At 33.8% G+C, this 22452-nt stretch overlaps 1 protein-coding gene across 3 annotated transcripts; it reads right to left on the reverse strand.

The window, feature by feature from the left end:
- Nucleotides 1–9: 9 nt before the first annotated feature.
- Nucleotides 10–18047, reverse strand: LOC134248683 (uncharacterized). 3 transcript variants are annotated; one of them, XM_062731082.1, is made up of 8 exons: nt 18004–18047; nt 16791–16831; nt 14626–14854; nt 11829–11948; nt 11129–11243; nt 10506–10654; nt 10151–10199; nt 10–3280 (listed from the first exon to the last, which is right to left on the reverse strand). In XM_062731082.1, the coding sequence occupies exons 1-7, from the start codon at nt 18020–18022 to the stop codon at nt 10159–10161; spliced, it is 714 nt and encodes a 237-aa protein (XP_062587066.1). In that variant the 5' UTR covers nt 18023–18047; the 3' UTR covers nt 10–3280; nt 10151–10158. The 3 variants fall into 3 exon arrangements, with proteins under 3 accessions (XP_062587066.1, XP_062587065.1, XP_062587067.1); XM_062731081.1 differs by lacking the exon at nt 18004–18047 and adding an exon at nt 17469–17597; XM_062731083.1 differs by lacking the exons at nt 16791–16831; nt 18004–18047 and adding an exon at nt 17469–17556.
- Nucleotides 18048–22452: the final 4405 nt, after the last annotated feature.

Below are 22452 nucleotides of genomic sequence, written 5' to 3' on the forward strand. Positions count from 1 at the left end.
AACACATTTTTTCACAAAAAAAATCGTTAGACAAACAGGTGAATTTAAAGGCATGTTAGGACAGCTTTTCAACATCAACATTTTAAAAAAATGTATTATTCCCTATAGGAAAAATGTACACAACCATTGATAAATCTAACCTTAAACATCACAACCTTTTAAGATGCATGATATGCCTAAAAAGATTCACAAAACCATTGCTAAAGTCTACGATATATCATATTTCAGAAAAGTATTTTGCCATAAAAAAAATGTACAACGATATGCACAAACCTATGTTTACGATATCATTGTCTAGTATTTTTTTTATTCATACAAATTTTATTCACATACAGTGAATGGGATTGGGCAGCAGGCAAAGCCTATTTTAGCCCTCTCCCTACAAGGTCAAGATCAACACACAATACATTGTATATAGGTATGAAAATAAATAGACAAACATAGTAACAAAGAAATAAGAAAAAAGAGTAGAGAAAAAAGTCACAATGTAACAAAGAAAAAAAAAAGACAAAAAAAAAATTACAATGTATTACGGGGTAGTAAGTGTTGGCATAAGTAACATACATGACAGTGTCAAATAAAAAGTTAGGTTGCTGCAATGAAAGCATGTACTACTTCAAGTTCATGAATAATATTTTTGGAGTGTTTGGAAAAGTACATTTCTTGGACAATCAAAGAAATAGTGATGAGCATCTTCAACAGTGTCAAATAAAACGTTAGGTTGCTGCAATGAAATAATGTACTGCTTCCAATATTTGAATATTAATACCTATTCCATGATTGGGACTACCATGCAAAAATAAATCAATTTCATAAATAATATTTTGGATTGTTTGGAAAAGTACATTTCTTGGTGAGATATAGCGATGAGCTTCTTCAACAGAGTCATTATTTACACATTGGTGTTTCTGATAAACATTGGTTATATTAGTCTGCCTTTAAATTACTTGCATTATTTTGCCACTGACATTGTATTTTATTGCATTTTCTTATTCAAAAATGATAAATTTCTTTACCTTTTTTTTTTACAAAAATAAAAATTTAAGAGACCTTTGAATGAAGGTATTCAAGGAGCATTCCTGATATAATCAAGCAAGTTTAACATATTCCACAGTTTACCATTTATTGCAAAGAAACTTTCCATATATGATGTAGTTTCATCATTATTTCTAAGATTATAGGAGTGCATTGAAGGACGAAAAGTTTCAATCATTTTCTAGAATGTTGGGTATGTCAGGGTAGGGCGAAGCATAGCCTACTTTCTAGACAGTGGTGACTTATAATTATATTTTTCCTATTATATATGTTTCCTGCAGTTTTTGTTTCATTGTGAATGAAAATTGTATTGTAAATTTAGATTTTAAATGTTGTCTAATAGATGAAAATTATAAGAGGCCTCCCATGTCCACTTCAATAGACCCGGCCACTGACGTCAGACACAAAGACAGCCATACGATATATACATGCATATTCGGCTTAGCTTTGCTCCTGGTCATTTGCTGTGCGAAAGTTAAGATTCCGGTAGAATTATCAAGAAATCTACTCACCTAAACTTTAAAAGATTAATTAGAGAGATCAAAAGGAAACTTATCAAAATTTTACAATAAAGTTTCCCTATAAAAAATCGTCATGTTACAAGTACATATATAAGAAATAGGGTATCATTTTAAAACTTTTATAGTCGATTTGATCATATGACAAAAACGTTATGTTTATTTACATTTTGATAAAATCTAATTCCCTCTATTAACATATGCGTCTGATTTATGACAAAAAATATGTTGATTTACTTTTTGCGCAGATTTTGAGGTCCACACAGTAAATATATATAAAAGCAAGGTAAAACCGGCTGCCATGGGCAAATGTCAGGCATGCAGGAGAATGCTAGAGAGTTCGCCCCTAAAACTTGCCCATAAATAATTCGTCCTATTCCAAAAGGAACATGTCATGCATTGGCAAATCTCGTTTTTAAATCTGCATATCATATTTTTATATAGATTCATTTTGGCGGATCCGAATTTCTCTCATATATATACACTTTCACATACAAATTAAACATTGATTCTATGGCACAAGCATTTTAAAATGTGAAAAGAACTTGCAGTATATAGATTATCAACTTGAATTTAAAATTTCAATCAACGACTAGATTAACCTTTCAAAAGAGATAAAACAAGTCTTCACCGGCATTAGTTATATGTATCAAGGCTTGCAAAATAATTTGAAATTCAGCAATTCAAATAAAAAGTGCTACATGTGTACCATCAGATCTATTTTCCAATGATAGTTTTCTTCCGCATAAATCCAGAACAGATGTCAAGTCCTAGCAGGTATGGATTACGTTTTAAATTGAAATAGCCCGGTGTTTTTTTAAATACTTGTTTAAACATCAACAGTATAAATTCAATGTGTTGAATACGTTGCCTTCTTTTGACATTGATCTCACTATGAGTTGTTAATACAAAGGCTGAAATATGCATAATTAATTAAACTATGTTATGCAGGGGAAAAATTTCCATGCATTATACTTTCATGTAAATTTGTTGAATTTGATACATTGCGAAACATTTATTTAAAAAAAATCAGTAATACACGCTGAAAAATGAAGCCACGACCTCCATCTTAGCAACAGTCAACATTGCTTTACATGTGATGTTGACTGTTCAGAATTTATGCACACAAGGATCGCTGCATTTAAAACATTCAGTGTCACTTAATAAACATTGCATGTAGCTGAGTGTAACATTGAAAATTTCCGTCCCTCTGAAACCTTCTTCGACCTCTACTGCACCTAACTTGGTTTAAAATGTTTTTGGGGGTGAAAATTGTCAACTACATGTAATATTTATACATGTATAATGTAAACACATACATACAGACCACACATAATGACATTAACTTCAGAACAACAAAATTTTACTTTTGCATTATGTCTCTAGAAGTTAATGTAACCATGTCAGACATAACTGTGTAATCATCATAAATTCAATGATTAAATATTAGTCAGAATGGTTGGTCCTGAAGTTATATGACCTTCCAGTAATGCTTATTCTGAAGACTAAAGAGCTTTCTTGTCTTATAGAGTATCTTATAGATATTTCATATATATATTTCCTGATCAAAGCACTCGAGTCATTGGAGAAGTTTGGCGAACTTCCTAAATTTGACTAGTTGTTATATCCAGTTCTTGTTCCTCCTCTTCAATATTGATTTTTGTTGATTGATATACGTTAATTTTTATTATGCAATAGTTAAGGCTCAATCTGCACCAGTCTTTCTTCTACAAAAGTAAAAACAAATCATCTAGATCTGACATTCATCATGTTGTTTCTACAAATATAATTTTGTACAAACTCACTCTCCAAAATTATTTTAATTAATTGTTTCCTGCAGTTAAGTACAGATTTAATTATGATCAATTGCAACCTTGTACAGATTAATTATCAAGTGTGCAATGAGATACCAATTAAGTCCATCCTAATTTTTATGTCTTTTCGTAGTCTGTACTTGAACATGCTATACATGTTATTAGCAAATTCGTACAAAGTTACATAAAATCAGATCACTTTTGTAGCTTCAAGGTCCTGAGCAAAGGCCCTGAGTGCCGAGCATAGGACAAAAATTTGTAGCCCTCCATCGGCAAGTGGTGGCATCTTCATACGAGTGAAAAATTCTCGAGAGGGACGTTCAACAACATACAATCTTAATCTTTATTATCAATAAAGCCTTGCCCTTATACCAGAACCTCTGACCTACAGGTCCAGAAATTCACAATTTTTGATGAGGCAGCCTTATTCAACATAACTATGTATATATGCTTGATATTTTTTTTTAACATGTTTAAGAGTAAGTGTTTTTCATTTTATTCTAGTAATCAAAGGAGCCCCACCCTAAGCCCAGAACCATGGACCCATTGCCCTTGAAATTAATAATTTTGGAAGAGACATTAGTGATGGAGCGTTCGCTTCACGATTGGGAGGCCCGGGTTCGATTCTCGATCGTGGTGCCGCGTCAAACCTAAGACGTAAAAATAGGCAGTAACTGTTCCTTTGCCAAGCCCTCGGCATCAGAAGTAAAAGTCACAGGTTTTCAAGCGTAGGTCCTGTGTCACGGTAGGCGCTTGCACGATAGAGAACCCTCACTGCTCAATGGTCCTAAGTGCCAAGTATAGGTCTAAATTTGAAGCCCTTCACCGACATACGGTGACGTCTCCATATGAGTGAATAATTCTCAAGAGGAACGTTAAACAATATACAATCAATTAATTTTGCTCATCATAAATATGTACCTAGTTAGTTTGTTTGATACCCAGGAGCAGAGAAGATTTTCAAACAAATGATGTATTTAACTGTTTAATCAACTCGTCCTAACATCAGAAAACCTGACCTGGGGGCCATGAAATTCACAAAGGCAATAAATGTGCAATTTATGGTGCAAGATTTTTTGTGCAATTTTAGATCCCTAATTTGAGACACAGTCCTTAACCAATCTATATTTATTATGAACCTCAAAACTCTTTATAGTGGTTCTCTGGTTCTCTCCATGTGATAAACCCCGTGGGGATCCGGGTTAGAATAGGTCCGCAGAACCCCCTTGCTTGTCGTAAAAGGCGACTAAATGGGGAGGTCCTTCGGATGAGACCGTATAAACCGAGGCCCCGTGTCACAGCAGGTGTGGCACGATAAAGATCCCTCCCTGCTCAATGGCCCTGAGTGCCGAGCATAGGCCTAAATTTGCAGCCCTTCACCGGCAATGGTGACGTCTCCATATCAGTGAAATATTCTGGAGAGGGACGTTAAACAGTATACAATCAATCAATCAATCCATGTGATAAACTCGCTGTTTTGAATGTTCAGTAATCCAACAGACAATTCATTTCAAACGAGTTTATTGCATGTATAGATGGCTATGAAGGGTTGGGACGTGGATAAAAAATACAGACAGGTTTAAGAATGTGTCTCGAATTAGGAAGAGAAAATATAGAGCATAAAATTCCACGACTGATCGAATCTGGGTCAAACTTAGCATTGAATTCTGGGAGTTGCTTTGCAATCTCACATGATCTCGATACTGACGTATGCTGATGGAGAATTGCACATTTTTTGCATAACAGGATCTGCAGCGTTATGGTCAAAGACTAATACAAAATACGATAAGACAAGATTTCTGCAGCTAGAGGACTAACATATTGAAAAATTGTTTACAGCCAGGTGTACAGACAGCTAAACTTATATGGACAAACACATGAAGGACACTTAGGCAGGGTAGAGATAAAAATAAATGCATTTCAACTAATCAGTAATATACTGCAGCAATAATCAGTAGTGCCCCTACCGCATGAACCCGCGACCGTAAGTCCACACATTGCACAATTTTTTAAAAGGCACTTTTGCTTATCAAATGTTTTATTAATACCAAGGATCAGACTTCAAACAATTTAGTGAATTTTCACTATATAATTAAACAATACAGCCCCCAACCCATAACACCAGAACCTCTGATCCTGGGGCCATAAAATTCACAATTTTGGTAGAGACAGTCTAGCTCATCATAACTAAGTATGAACTTAGTTTATTTAATATCTAGGAGCAGAGAAGAAAACTTTCAAAGAATTAATGCATTTTCACTATAATCAATAGAGCCCCACCCTAACACCGGAACCCCTGATCCTGTGGCAATGAGATTCACAATTTTGGTAGAGGCAATCTTGCTTATCATAACTACATGTATGTCCTTAGTTAGTTTATCTAATACCTAGGAGCAGAGAAAAACAATTTCAAAGAATTAATGTATTTTCACTATATAATCCATGGAGCCCCGCCCTAATACCAGAACCCCTGAGCCTGAGGCCATATAATTCACAACTTTGGTACATGTAGATGCAGTCCTGCTAATCATGACTATGAACTTATTTCATGGTTTATCTAAAACAAGTACCTAGGAGCAGATAAGAAAATTTCCGAAGAAAAAATGCATTTTTCACTATATACACTGTAATCTATATAGCCCTGACCTAGCACTAGAAACCCTGACCCTAGGGCCAAGAATTTCATAATTTTGGTAGAGGACTCAAGGCTCATTATATTCATGCCAAGAGTTTGACTGCCTGATGTTCAGAAGTAAAGATGAAGATTTTAAAAGATTTCATTAAAGAATGTTTCGACTTAAGCATAGTGCCGTGGCCCCTTTTTTTGACCCCTATAACTTTATCTAATTAACTCAAATCTTAAAGATTTTAAACCTAACCGATATTTTGTTATCAGTGTGGTACATGACTTGCAAAAATTTTCATTGAAAACCACGCCTTAGTTTTATTTAAGGTAATTAAAAAAGCCCTCTAGTGGAAGTTAATTCCGGAATGTTGCGCTTGTCCGAGTTGGGTTTTAATTGTGTTACATTAATATTCGGAGCAGGCGGGGCATTTTACACTGTCGCAAACCACGGCCAAAATATACGATCCTCTCCCATTCTGGCTGTGGTTGAACGAGGAGAGAATTCTTCGTAGGTCATTAAAAAATTGACCAATGCGAGTAAAGCATAGTCGGAAGATGAACATTATCGCGACCTTTCAATATCCAATCGCAGTAAAGGGAATATTTCTTGTATACTGTTGACGTCAGTTGTTGATTTCAATTGCGATGGAAACAAAACTTGCCGCTGACTGAAAATGACGTCACAATAGAGAGGCGTAAATATTCACGATTACGACACTTTTTGTGATCAAGCAGCCACGGGTAGGAGATAGATATTTGCGGACTCCGGACCGTGGCTTGAGACGATGGGCATTTTATCGATCGATTGAAAACATGTATGAACAGCCAGTTATAACGGCTACAAAATATACAGAAAAGTAAACACAAAGAACTTAATTCTCAAACTTTACGTCAACTCCAATATAAGGGTATGTAGTCCCTATGCGGAAGCTTTATTTACAAAAGTAGTAATTCGGTTCTACTGTCGACCGGGGACAGTTGACAGTTGACATTTAACCATTTCTACTGTCGACCGGGGACAGTTGACAGTTGACATTTAGCCATTTCTACTGTCTTAGATATGTGTGATTAGGATTAGTCTCGCATACATAAGTGTGATAAGGGATAGTCCCTCATTTATAACTGTGATTAGGGTTAGTCTCGCATTCATAAGTGTGATTAGGGCTAGTCTAGTATTAAAAGCTGTGATTAAGTTTAGTCTCGCATTAATAGCTGTGATTAAGGTTAGTCTCGCATTTATAGCTGTAAATAGGGTAAGTCTCGTATTAAAAGCTCTGATTAGGGTTAGTCTCGTATAAATAACTACGGTTAGTGTCAGTTTTGCATTTATAGCTGTGATTAGGGTTAGTTTCGCATTTATAGCTGTGATTAGGGTTAGTTTCACATTTATAAGCTGTGATTGGGGTTAGTGTCCCCAGTCGACAGTTGATTATATGGAAAGTGTCGACTGTCAACCGTCGACCTGTCTTCGGTTGACACTAGAACGCAAGGGAAGTGTCAACTGTCAACCGTCGACCTATCCCCGGTCGACACTAGAACACAAGAGAAGTGTCAACTGTCAATCGTAAACCTGTCCCCAGTCGACAGTAGATCATATGGAAAGTGTCAACTGTCAACCGTCGACCTGTCTCCGGTCGACACTAGAACACAAGGGAAGTGTCAACTGTCAACCGTCAACCTATCCCCCGTCGACACTAGAACACAAGAGAAGTGTCAACTGTCAACCTGTCCTCAGTTGACAGTAGATCATATGGAAAGTGTCAACTGTCAACTGTCGACCTGTCCCTGGTCGACACTAGAACACAAGGGAAGTGTCAACTGTCAACCTGTCCCTGGTCGACACTACAACATATGTGAAGTTTTAACTGTCAACCGTCAACCTGTCCCTGGTCGACACAAGAACACATTCGAAGTGTCAACTGTCAACTTGTCCCCGGTCGACACTAGAACACAAGGGAAGTGTCAACTGTCAACCATCAACTTGTCCCCGGTTGACACTAGATCACAAGGGAATTGTCAACTGTCAACCGTCAACCTATTTCTGGTCGACAGTAAATTCATGTGTGGAATGTAGAAATAATACACTCCATAACATTACTTAAATATGCAGTGATGTATGAATATTGTTAGTATTGTTTCAGTCAAAGTACTACTTTATCCTTATATTGGAGTTGCCTCTACTGGGACCTGAGGGGTGGGGCGAAACCCACTAAAGAATGATTGCACTTAGTGTACAAAAAGTGGCCCCCGGTAAATTGCGCAAAAATAAAGTATAGAAAGTAGCCTAATGAGATTGATAATGCAATTCTTCTAGGTCTTAATCGCAACTTTGCAAAATTACAGGAATTAAAAGAAAGTAAAAATAAAGAACGAGACTGTGTTTTGTAAGAGGGGTCAAAGCAATTCATAAATTTCCATTGTTATTCAAAGTTATTCCGATCTTTAAACCTGGAATACATGGTGAGCGCATTCTTGCCCAAATTTCTCAAAAGGACATAAGGTGTAGAAATGTTGGAAATACAACATATTTAAAGGAAAATTTTGGGCAAGCCTGTGCTCGGGGTAAACTTTTTGAAAAAAGGTACAAAACGCCGACTGTTTTCTTTGCTATTTACGGGTATTTACATGTCATTGACCTCATTATGACCTGTTTAGTATTCCAATATATCGTGATTTGTAGGCGCAGGTAACTTTGTGAATACAAAAAAATCAATGAACCACGTGGCAGTAGCTCCGATTGATAAATTATCGAAAAGGGACCAATTTATACCGTTACATGTACATTTTCAATTAATCAACATCGAATTCTTTTTAACGGCTTATTATTTTTTATAGAGTAATGGAATATAAAATTGAAAAAATGTTATGATATTTCAGTTATTGTAGTCCTTGGATTTAGGGGGCATGTTTGAAGGTTCAAAGAATTTCAAAGTGATTTAGTCCCAATTGTTGCAATACCATCATTCCTCAAAGTGTTTTTACTGTAAAAATATATTATATGCACACAGGGTATAGAAGAACATAGATGGTTTAACACTGGAATGCTTTCTGGGACACATACCCCCCCCCCCCTCTCCCAACAATAAAAAAAAGCAAAAAAAAAAAAAAAACTAAACCAAAAAAAAAACAAACAAACAAACAATGACACATACAATTAATTAAATTGTTTTAGTATTAAAATATCACCACAGGCAGCATCACAACAACAACAAAAATTCTGTACATCATTATATGTACTAATGTACATTAAGTATTTACTGTACTTTTAAAACTACCGAGAGAGACTCAGAGAGAGAGAGAGAGAGAGAGATAGAGAGAGAGAGAGAGTTAATCAATTCGATATGGCACTAATCATGCTAATCTTTCAGAAAATACAAAAGAAAATTTTTTCATCAAAGGGATTTTATTCCGTTTTCATTTACAAACTTGTATGCTTCCTTTATCAGTTTAAGTGTAAAATTTTCAGCAAGAAAGGACTAAAATTAAGGGGAAAATCTGTATTTATGGAGGGAGTACATGTACATCCCCATGCAAGATCCCCCAGCGCCCCTCCCTCCCCCCCAAAAAATCAAACAACAAAAAATGTTTGTTCTCCTTCACCCATAGATGCTGTATAACAAATTTGGTTTAAATTGGTTCTGTGGTTTCAGAGTAGAAGCTGAAAATGTTCAAATATAAACACACAACTTTTATGATTTTCCAAAGGAAATGTATATGCTTAATAAAATACAAAAAATAAATATAGCATCACTTGCAGGGCAAATTTTGATGAAAAAGGCGCTTAAATATGACAAAATTATAAAGGAATTATAGACATTTGTGTCATTAAGAGTTATCTCTCTTATCAGAGTATCAATGTACCTTAAGTGAAGATTTTTTTCAAGACCTTATCTAATCTGCATTATTTCTTAAGTATTGCTCCTTGATATAAGTTTGCCATTCATTTGAAAAGAATTTCAATTTTTAATACCCTAATTACACAAGGATTCTCTGTGCCAAGTTTGGTAAAAATTGGTCCAGTTGTTCTATTAAGTAGAAGAAGTTGAAATTCTGAGAAGTTCACAACAATGACACATTGCTAACAACAGACAGCATAAAAATTTCGATCAGGGAAGATCGAATGAACCTATCCTCCAATCAAGCATCACAATATTTACCTGTTTTTTTATTTTTTCTTCATGAGTAGACCATTCTCTTCTACTGTTTCTAAAATATTTTATAAATTAGGAATCGGAATGTGTAAGAAAATCTAGCATTAAGTTCGAAATTTCATGAGTTAATCATTAATTCTTAAAAAATTGAAGGAAGTTTATTATAAAATGCATGCTAACTAGCAACCAATATGAAATATAATTAAATGCATTAAAGTGCAAATTAGATGAACGGGATGGGAATTAAACTGATGCCTACTGGATATTAAGTGAAAAAAACTTATGATGGGGGGGGGGGGGGTATGAGTATCTGTGTAAAATAAATAAACAAATTAATATAAATGCATGTCATGATTTTTACCTTTTTCGGTAAGGTTTTGCTCTTTAGAGTTAGCTTGACGTCTTTTCAGTAAAAAAATTACAACAGCGATTCCAGCTACAAGAAGAACTCCGAAAGTGAGTCCAATATAAAGTCCCAAGTTTATATCTTTAACATTTTCCATATCTGACCTATAAATGAAGGGAACAAAAGAGAAAACATATTAAATCATAGAGAACATATAGACATTGCATTCCTCATCACTTTAATCATAACTATTAATTGACACTAATTAATGTTCTTGATTATCAATTTATATTTTATCAAATAATTGAATTATTGAACACAAATATGTCTTTTTTTACAAGATATATGAATAAAGTCATAAATATCATTAACAGAATTTTTATACACTATATTATATTATAATAATGAAATAATTGAATCAAGATAAATTTTCTAGGATTGATGATGATTATTTTAAAGAACAGGTTTAGATACCAAAGGAAGGATAACTCTTTGAACGATAAAACTTCTAAAATGGAACACTGTGTCTGAAAGAGTTATCTCTCTTTGCATACAAGAGGTAGTGTACAGGGAGTGTCATTGAGAAAAATAAACAAAAGGACTCGGAACAAGTATAAAAGTGACACTTGTTAACTCACTCTTCAGTCATGGACATATTTTGAGTTGTAACTTTTGTGTCAGATGTAGGGACAGAGGCAACTGTAGTTGGATTCTGAACTGTGGATTTCTTTGTTAGCTCATAGCAACCGGGGTCTGAAAAACAAAATCATGACAATAATTTTTGTTTTTATCACTCAGATAATTATAATCTATGTTAAATATCAATTTACATGTACTATCTATACAGTTATAATATGCACTATGTATATATACTTCAGAATGTCTAATTTATCAAATTTGACTGATAAAAAAATTGAATTAATCATTGGCAAGGTGCCCTTACATATACCGATTGTGGTGATCAATATATTAAAGGGTAAAAGCTATATGTAACTTTATATTGCAGTTTCCCATTTAAGGATTTTTTTCAGTTTTTTTCAAGTGTTTATGATATGACTTCATTATATGCATGTACAAGTAGATACAATGTAGGTTAAGTGCATGCAAGTATTTAAATTTAAACATGCTTATGACCAATTTGGGTACAGTTGAAGTGCCAATGCAAATATTACACCCATGCTTAAACTGTGACAAAGACACCCTTCCCCTCCCCTTTCATTTTTATTTTATTTATTTATTTATTTATTTATTTATTTTTTTTTTGTAATTCAGTAAAACTAATTTCAGTTACAGAATAAAGTATACCCAGTAAAATTGTGTATTTTATTGAGCACTTACATTTGTATGCTTCTGTGGAGTGGTAGCCACTGGGACATGGACTCTGGGTAAATTTAGAACAGACTGTATCATAATTCTGCTGGATTATGTTGCCACTCAAGCTGTACTCCGTACAATAACCTGTAAATATATTGTCAAAATTAGAAGCCTGTGCATATAGCTAATGATATACATGTACAATATTGTGTCTCAATATCAGATCAATATATGTTCCTTTATGAAACTTTCAGATACAATGTATAGGGTACAGAATAATTTTTTTCATCATCATTTCCAAGCTTATTTAAGGAAAAAATTAAAACCCCATTAGTTTCATAAATTAAAAAACACAAGAAGTCTGTGAGCCAAAGTTTAAATTTAAGCAATGACCCCACTCTGATGTAAAAACCATATGTCCTCTTCAGTTTTGTAAATATTTTGGTTTGGCCAGATGCAGGGATGAACAAAACATTGACAACGTATTGGTTAAAAAAATGAAATCCATTATATTAGATAATTATGAAAAACAAACAGTATATTTATATATACTTCAAGCATCTGTAATATGTAAAAATGCTAAGTAAACTGTGACTGAGATTTGGTACAGACAGACACATGGATAAACAGTTAGGAGGTAAACATCTGATTTGTACAGTAATTAATCTCAACATATGACATGAACAAACAAAAACCGAATTAATTAAGTGCTAAAATTTCATTTAACATCTGGGAAAAAATTACTAACTGTGACATATTACTGAGAGACTGACAAACAGAGAGGTAAAACTGTTTAACTCGGGCCTTTCCTACTGAAGGTATAAAAAAAATAAGAAAAAACATGCTCAATTGATTTACACAGCTTCAATTGTCTCCCTTTACCCCCCCCCCACCCCTCCCTCATGAAATGTCATGATATGCCTTTTTTGACCATGTTTGAAAAATATTAGAAGCAAAATCTTATGAATATTCAGAGTAAGAGCAAAATATACTAGTATCTAAGTGTAGCCATTGTCAGACCCTCCTAACCCCCTTATAGCCCATACATTCCCAACCTTTTTAATCTTATACACAATCTAACAGGTGCTTGATAGCTTATGCACTTCTGTCAAGGAATCCTAGGTGCAAGTTAACTGAAAATTGATTTTCTATATAAATGCACATTTGATTGATATCTGCAAGACAAATTGCACTCAAGACAGTCGGTCCATTATCTACTTGGTAAATATACACTTGATAAATATCTTTTCAAAGTGTTTATTTTTTCAATTTTTTAAAGACCCCCACTTCAACATATGCATGAGTTTATTAAGCATTGCACTATGGTCTACATTACCTATCATTAAATGGCCAAGTGCCCTAGATGTATTCAATAAAAAGTTTACCCGAATTTTGCTTCTGGTGCTTATGAGTGTCTTAAATATACATATACTTTCATTTAACTCTCCTTAAACAAATACCAGAGAAGGATGTATTTAGAAATAGGGCCATGCTTTCACTGCCTTTCAGCAATGAAATTGTAAGGTACGTAGCTGAAAAGGATTTATATTTTGAAGAGGAACATCTATGTACTATTAAGGGATGTGTTGTTTGAGTATAAAAGGGGGAAAAAGTAACTATACTCTCTGAAAAAATTTTAAAATAAAAAAAACAACATTATGTGTTTGTGAATCACTATGCGCCTGGCAGCAACAAAGTTCAAAAAACCTATTATTAGCAGATAAGTTACAGTCAAGGTCACAAGGTCATTAACCTTGGTGTCATTTGAAGAACTTCATTAGTGGAGTGCAAACCAAAGATAAAGTCTCTATCTCTCATGGTTCAAAAGTTCTGGAGAAAAGTCTTTAAAAAAGCTATTTTTAGCATATAGGTCACAGTCAAGGTCACAAGGTAATGACCTTAGTTTCATTAGTGGAGTACACAAACCGAATATGAAGTCTCTATCTCTCATGGTTCAAAAGTAATGGCGAAAGTTCAAAAAAGCTATTTTTAGCATTCAGGTCACAGTCAAGGTCACAAGGTCATAGACTTTGGTGCATGCCATTTGAAAAAGCATCACTGGTGGAGTATGCATACTAAATATGAAGTCTCTATTTCTCAATGTTCAAAAATTATGGTGAAGGTTAAAGTTGACAACAAACAGACAGACAGATAAACAGACAAACAGACAGGACAAAAACAATATATGCCTGGGATCTATCAATCCGGGTTCATAAGAAGTATTTGTGTGATGAAAGGGTATACAAAAAAAATGGTGCAAAAATCATGAATACTCCATATATCCTCTATCAAAAAACAGCACAAAATTCACAAATGTTGCAAATTATATATATATAATATGCAACATTTGTGAATTTTGTGCTGTTTTTTTTTATCCTTTATGACAATTGTTGCACAAATTGTACCTATCAAAAATGGAAGGAACCCTAAGTCAGCTGGTAAAGTTTGAGGCTGAGTGGACTTACGGAAAAGAGATTATGCACTGTAATAAAGATTCTAATCAGAGAGGCTATTATGACTCTTGACCTAGAAACTTTGTTCAAGGTCACTGCACATCCATTGACAAGTGGCACTCTGTCAGTGAAGTATGATCCACGTTGAAGGGGAGAGAAGATATGGAGTTTTCATATAATTCTGCTATGACCTTTACCTTAACTCTAGAAACATACTTCAAGGTCATTGCACATGTTTTAACCAAAAACACTTTGTAATAAAGTAGTGAAAAAGTTTGGGCCAAGGTGAGACAAGATATGCTCCATTTTGCCACATGTATATGCTAAATAAGTAATTTAAAGAAAAACATAATCTACAATCCATATACCTAAAACAATGTACTTTCCATAGGCACAAACTTCCAATGTCTGATTTACAAATGGATTGATCACACAATGGTACACAAGTCTGTCAGGATAGCTACACTGGCTGGCAAAAGCTGAACAGTTCTTTCTTTGAGAAGCTTCATTCCATTTTGATTCACTGGTCGGACAGTTTGGAACAATTTCCATAGTTTGTCTTGACACTGGACAGGAATCACTGTTACATTTCACTACCTGTGAAAGAGGAAAAAAAGAATACATTAAATTCATTAGATAAAAAGGGATTTCATTTAAAATATTAAACCTTAAAATGAATAATCTATTAGTTTTTTTTTCTTTTAAGGCATAGGTTAAATCTTCATATACACTATAATTAATTACAGCAAGTGTAAATGTGCAGTGTTTATATTAAATTCTTCAAGGTGGTGAGAGGTGTGGAAATTGGGGTAAGAGGGTAAGAGACTGGGGTTGGGGGTATGGAAGGTTTGTACAATCATGTACATTCTGAAGATACTTATTTTACTTTCATCTTTCTAGATGCCATATATACAGAATTTTGTTTTAATAATTTATACTCTCAAATGAATTTGAAGAAAACATACCAAGGACATTCATACTTTTTCCTGCTAATTTTGATAGAAAAGAAATATAATAATATACATATAGAAATCTAAGTTAACAAAGCATGTATAGCAAGAATGAACATAAGTTTCAAATTTAAAAAAAATGAACAGAATGACAGCTAAATAAGTTACAACACCACTGTTTTATAACATATACCCCAGTAATTAAAAAAAAAAAATTATGTTTCAGTACACTTCTCAAGTTGAATTAACATGATTAACAATAATGTAGATATGCATATAGTGTTGATCGCAATTTAAACCCCAAACTTGATACTGCATGTTATCATTTTATATATCTGTATTAGGGCCATCCACTTCATAATCACACTTGGAAATGTTTCAAATTTTTTTTAAAAAATGTTGATATGCTTTAATGATTTCAATGACCTTAACATGTCCTTATTTTAATCTATATATACATTTAATTTTTACTGCAAGCAGGGGCCTCTTTAAGTGTTGAAGAAATTCAAAATGAAGATTTGTTTTTATATATATAGCCACATCTAAGATCTAAATTTTATCTTAGGCTATCAAAATAGAAAACAGTTGCACTCATGCAGTTATTATCGTTTGCATCTGACTGTAAAATTTCACGTTACGTCACTGTCTTTTTCATCAGATACCTCCAGCATAAACAATTCACGTGATTGGTCAACTTAAATTATCAACATTGACAAAGAAATAGTCTGTTGCATGAGCAACAAATCAGGGATAAGAAGAAAGTTCCAGTCGTAAAGCTTGCGGTTAGGAGGCGTGTACAATTTACCTTGAGTGCAGCTTTCAACTAGATCGTGACGTAACATGAAACTTTACAGTTAGCTGCAAACGATAATATGCATGCATTCTGTCCCAATTTTACCAAAAAATGATTTAATAAATCAAAATTGTAATTTTTGATATAAAATGTCTATAACTGAAGAAAAAGAAATGATTCAAGATTTAAATCAGCTCATTGACTCAGACAGACAGGTGACACTTACACTGTAGTATAATGATAGATACACAAACATAATGCTACTAGGAGACAAGAATTTTTTTTTTAATTTTCTTGGCTAGATATCAAATGTCAACCATCATGAACAAAGACATAAAGGATTTAACATGTTTAAGAGCTATACATATACTTTACTTATCAACATATATCAAAGAAATACAAAAGCTGGTTTTATTTCTGAAATGAATGCAACTGTCACAAGTACAATGTATTAAAGTGAATTTTAAATGTCAACCTATACAGCATATCAAATTCCGAGCCCTATTCAAAGAGGAGGTGTAAGTATATCAGTATATATAGAGTGCAACATACTCAAGATTGTCAACTTAAACAAGTATATGTACGGAAACTCTGCAGTTCCAGAATTTTTTATTAAGATTTAAATTATGTAATTTACACATATAAGGGTCAAATTGAACAAGATATTATGTAACAGTGTACATTTAAATTTTAAAAAAGAAATGCTGGTGCATGAATATATATACCATACAGAGAAAATGTCTGGACTTTCTGAGAAAAATGAAGAAAAAATTAAAATGATAAAATATACCTTCAGTATTAGAAGATTGATGATCAAGGCTTTTAATGACACTGCAATGATAAAATTTCTGATTGAATTATTTTGATAATTATACAATACTTGGTTAAATTTTAATTTAGGCCACCATTAAAAATATCTGTGTTTGATGGTGCACAAATTTCAATTAAGTTTGCAATGGGTCTTCTTTTTCATTATTTTTTTTTTTATTTTTTTTTTAAATAACAAAAATGCACAAACCCATAAATTAAAAAAAAAAAAAAATCAAATAAGAATCTTTTTTATTCAAGTCTTTTACCTCTCATATTTCTCAAATTAAACTATCTTTAAAAAAAATTATTAAGGTTTGTGCGTCATTAAAGTTTTTATATTTGATAAAGTGTGAAAACTTCTCAGCTATTCAATATACAAGAGGAATAAAGTAGGGCTAGTGAATTTTCTTTTAACAGGAAATACAAAACAACAAAGAATACATATTTCGAATACATGTAAATAAACCACTTTGTATTTAAGATGACCAGTACAAATGAAGGAAGAGCGTTTACTTACTAACACCCCACCAACCCCTAATTTTTTGTTTAAAAAAGAAAGTAGAATGCGTAACTATTTCTTATTTAATCAAGAAAAGCGTCACCAACTCTCTTCTGAATTATAGTTTATCTAAACTGCCAAATTAAAAACTGTCATTACATTTGACTTTAACTAAATTAGGCCCTTTCATTTTCCTCTTTTCAGAGTTTTCGTGATCGCTGATGGATCTGACATGGAACTTATCATCGAACTGCAGGTGCCATAACAGTATCATGGCTGACGCAAAATATTCGGGCATTTTGATACGAGACTGGAGCTGAATTTTTTTATGAGGTGAAAAACAACATGTAACCTTCCTGTATTGACCAGATTTATTAAAATTTAGGGCGTGCTGATTTTTTATATACTGTGAAAAGTAGTGAGTGATTAGGCCCTAGACTAGATTTTCAAGCACCTGCTCGACTTCGACCGAAACAAACTTGCGTGCCTTGCTGGATGGCTATATATTTTTTGGTACTAAAATCTTTGTAAAGAATGGTTTTACAAGATCTCAAAAGGAAACTTCTCAGAAATTTGTTTTGAATTAATTACTTCTACTGAAACTTGCGCATTTTTGGTAAGAATATATATAGCAGAAATTAATACTGTTGTGCTACCTAAAAGGTATTCCCTCAAATTATGACTCATTGTTTACCTGTTTCCTGGTCTGCCATTGGCCAACATATCCTTGAGTGTATGCTAAAAATAGAAAACTCAAAAAGAGTTAAATTTCTAAAATTAACCACAGATACATTATATTATGGGATTTTTTCAAAATCAGATTGATAATTAAAGATTAAGATTGCTTCACAAAAAAAAAAGATTTTCCTTCTGATTTAAATGCAGTATGCATGGAGAAATGCTTCAAAGAAAATTCAAGAGCAGACCCCGAAGGCCTTCTGACTAGCTGATTTACTGCATGGCGGATTTTAGAGGTACACGTACATGTAAGCACCACCTTTGAAATTTTTGGGGTGGGGGGGGTGTGCTGTACGTAGGCCTCTAACCAGACATCCCCCCCCTCACCCTCCCCACTCCGCCCTCAAGCTTACAACTTTTAAGATTTGTGCATGGATCCTCCACTGACTTGATTCCCGCCTATATTCCCACTTGATCATGGAAGCCTGTCCACTTCTCTAAAGAGAATACCCACCATGCTGCATTTGCATGCATGCGCGTGTCTTGGAAGGGGGGGGGGGGGGGGCGGTTACATACGTACGTAGTACGTAATCCATGTAAACATTCAAAATTGAAATTCCTGTTGTAAGGGGGGAAGTATTTACATGTACCTAAGGCTTGCTCCCGCTAAACCCCCTTCCATCCAAACAGGAAAGAAATGCGTAGCTCTCGTTTGGTATGTTTTTTTTCATCGTCGCAAACCATGGGTAAATATTGAGTCCGCAAGAGAGAATAGACGTGAATCACCCGTGGGTTACCGACAATGGTTTTCCTTGAGAATTTACGAGAATTTAATTTTGAAAGAGATGGACAGGCTCTTCTATACATTTTGTTCTTTTATTGCAATTATATATGGCAAGTGTGGGGTTGGATAGGGGTGAGGTGCATCGGGATTTCCCTTCAGCCCAGCTACAACCTAAGTCACCATTAATCATTTTAAAAACTATAGGTACTCTGAACACAAAGTATCTGATCAGATAGTAAAAGAGAAGGTGTACAATTATAATATGGCATTAGGTTTTACATTGCGCAAACCAAGGTCGAAACGAGAGAGAGAGAGAGAGAGAGAGGGGTGGGGGGGTGGGGGATGCAAACCCCGAACCGTGGCTTGAGACGATGTATATAATTAAGAATCTGAGAATTTTTATTCAGTGGTATAGGAGGAGTTGCAGATGAGGGATGCATGAGTACTCCAAAGCGTAACAGATGGACGAACGCACAGACATATGGATGCACGTTAAGCTAGACGGACGGGCATCCCGATCACTATAATTTTAGTTTATCCCATGTAAAATATTATCCCGTGGATATAAGACTCATTCAGATTGGATTATTTTTCATATGTACCCTTATTGTTTGCTTTTCAAAGGTGGGGAAGGTGGTTATAAAAAGTATGTTTCATATAAGAAAAAAATGTGATATATGTGTAATATGTGTAAAACGCCGAAAATTTCTTTAATGAACATAATGATGAATAGCTTATGAAATTCCCATAGAAGTCCATCTGTACAGACTAGACTAACCCCACCTCTACCCTACCTAGATCAGTAGAGAGTTTTTTTTTTTAATTCTTACAGTAGTGTACATGATCATGTACATTAATACATGAAATGAAAATGACCTGTTATTGAGCTGAAAGAAACTGCGTACATGTATATATCATAAACTTTGAAGAATTACCCGTTATATTTATGAAAATTTACGCCACAAAGGGAGGGAATATTGCTTTGCTGCTGTCGGTCAGTCTGTCTGCAGCTGTCTATCTACCAAGTTTCCGTTCATTTTCTTCACAATCGTTGCACATACTGACAAGAAATTTAGTTTACGGATTTATCATAGGGATATCAAGTTTATCTCTTTTGGATAAGATCGAGCTACATGTAATTTGGACAGAGTTATGCCCCTTGGACTTAAAAGCATTCCAATAGACCTATTTGCAGATTTTCTTTGCAAAGGTTGCACATATTGATTATGAAATTTGATATACAGATTTTTCATATGAAAACCTAGGTCAAGTTCTCTTTTGGGTACTTTCGGCAATTTTAGACAGAGTCATTCCCCTTGGATTTGAAAAACATTCCAATTATTTGGGAGAGGGGGCATATTAAATGTTTTCCAAGCATCTCTTGTTTGTTCTCTGTTTACGAATCATTATACTCAAACAAAAAGGAATTTATTACGATAAAGATTGAAAACTTTTCATTTTCTTTTCAATCTTTCTTGACAAGTAATGGAATGCATATTTTATAATTCTCCATTACCCCATTGTTCCATACACATTTCATTTGTATGTGGAGAAAATGAATGGTCCAAATTTCACGTAATATAATATGAACAAGATACCCGTGGAACACATTTGAATGATTTTTTATGTCATTCTCTTTTTCTGTGAATTTTTTATTTGTTCCTCTTTTTTTTTTAAGAAAAAAAAATATTTTCGAAAAAATTATAACGAATTTTTTAAAACGTCCCCGCTTGGGAATGTAAAACAAACGATTACTCTACCTGGTTCACCCTCTACCTTGGCCTACAACACTTGAAGTGGTAAGGATTAAATCGACCTATCACAGCGACCTTATATAATGATAATCAGATAGATATTATCTTTTTTCTACTGACAGATGTTTGAATTATCCGATTCCATTTAAATTTTAAATCATTTTATAAGAAACGTTAATATTTCCATGTCTGGATTTAAATACATACATCATACATTTAAATCTGTCATGTTGCATTTTGTGTTTTAAATCATTCAACGTCTACACATGGATATAAAATCCCATTAAAGTCATTGCACGCTTTACTTTCAACAAAATGACAAATAAAGACATGTTCGTACATACATATCTTGGATCATAATGTACTTATAGATGGTCCCTTTATAATGTTCGCGATGCATGTACTATGTAGTCTGTCATAACATATACAAAAAGAGGGCAAATTGAATGTATTTTTATATATTAACTTTAAAATTTGAGATTTTCCATCGACCCTGGTTGTCCTGAAATTCAAGTACATTAGTTCATAAGATCATTATGCGATCAATTTGTAGCGTGTATTTGTTTTACTGTCACTGCTGCAAAATTTCTACCCATTATGATTAATTTTCCTTTTGTTAAATTTGTCTATCTGTTACAGGTACATAATGAGCTCATGAAAAAAAAACACTTCACCATTTTATACTTTCAAGGATATATCTTCCAACACGACGCCTTCAGTGAAAATTTTATATTTTTTTTAAATTTAAGATTTAATTGTGACCTTTTTACCGAATAATGTGTTTATATTGACTGACTAAATTTTATGCCTCCGAAATCGAAATCTTGAGGACAAAAAGCTTTTTTACTTTTGCCCTGTCAATCTATCTGTCTGTCTGTTGGCAAAAAAATTAAATCGGCTGTGAAGAAATTTTGATTAAATGGAGCTATGGCTTTCATGTTTCATATCTATTGATTGATTGTTTATTGTTTAACGTCCCATTCAAGAATTTTTTTTTTCGTTCATATACATGTACATGTAGCAAGAAAGTTATTTCTCGAAAAAGACCTTTTTTGGGTAAAAGCATTTATGACCGCTGGATTTGGAAATTGACTTGTAATGGAGAAACTTTAGCCTTCATTATATCCTACCACACGGGTCGCCAGTGTATATTATACGTAAACTCAACTTTTTTTTTGTTAGATATTGCCTGATAAAATATCAAAAAAGTGAAAAGATATGAAATACTCAATAGCAACAGTATTGAAAGCCCTATCCCCGGTTTGATATCCAAATATGTCAAGTTCGCGGACTAGCTGTATAGTTGTGTACTATCACCACTGTGGGTGAACAAAAATGGAGATCACAGTCCCATTGGTAAAATACCCACTTTTAAACTTCGGTCAATAATCACAGAGCTTGCAATCAACAAAGATTTAGACCGACTACGGAATCTGAATCTTTCGATATTGTCCTATCTATAAAAGCCAAAAATCATGTTACAGAATACATGTACAGGTAATTATAGTTTCTGGTTATCATTTTCGGAAGTATTTTTGTAAGTTAAATTTATTTTATCTTAACATACTGCACTTAGAATTTGCAATGCATGAAAGCGTAAAAAATTCTGACACGGCACAGTTGTATAATACGAACATAATATAGTAATATAAAAAAAAAGTACACTGGCAAAATGAAATGAAGAAGTGTCCCAACATCATGTCATTTTGGAGTATTTTGAATACTTGTCATGGCTGTAGAAAATTAGCTGCAGAACTGTAGCTCTCCGAAAAAATATATTGATAGACCGGAGAGCTACATTGCCACCCATTGAAAAAACTGTATATTGATTGCGCACACAAAATTGCTTCAGCCCCCTTCCTACTATATAGCATAAACGGCCAAACAGCTCAAGAACAAGTTAAGACCCAGTTACCAATGTTACAAT

Source organism: Saccostrea cucullata, unplaced genomic scaffold, assembly GCF_032062105.1.
Source record: "Saccostrea cucullata isolate Sc308-1 unplaced genomic scaffold, CSIRO_AGI_Scuc_v1 ctg164, whole genome shotgun sequence".
Taxonomy (NCBI): Eukaryota; Metazoa; Mollusca; class Bivalvia; order Ostreida; family Ostreidae; genus Saccostrea; species Saccostrea cuccullata.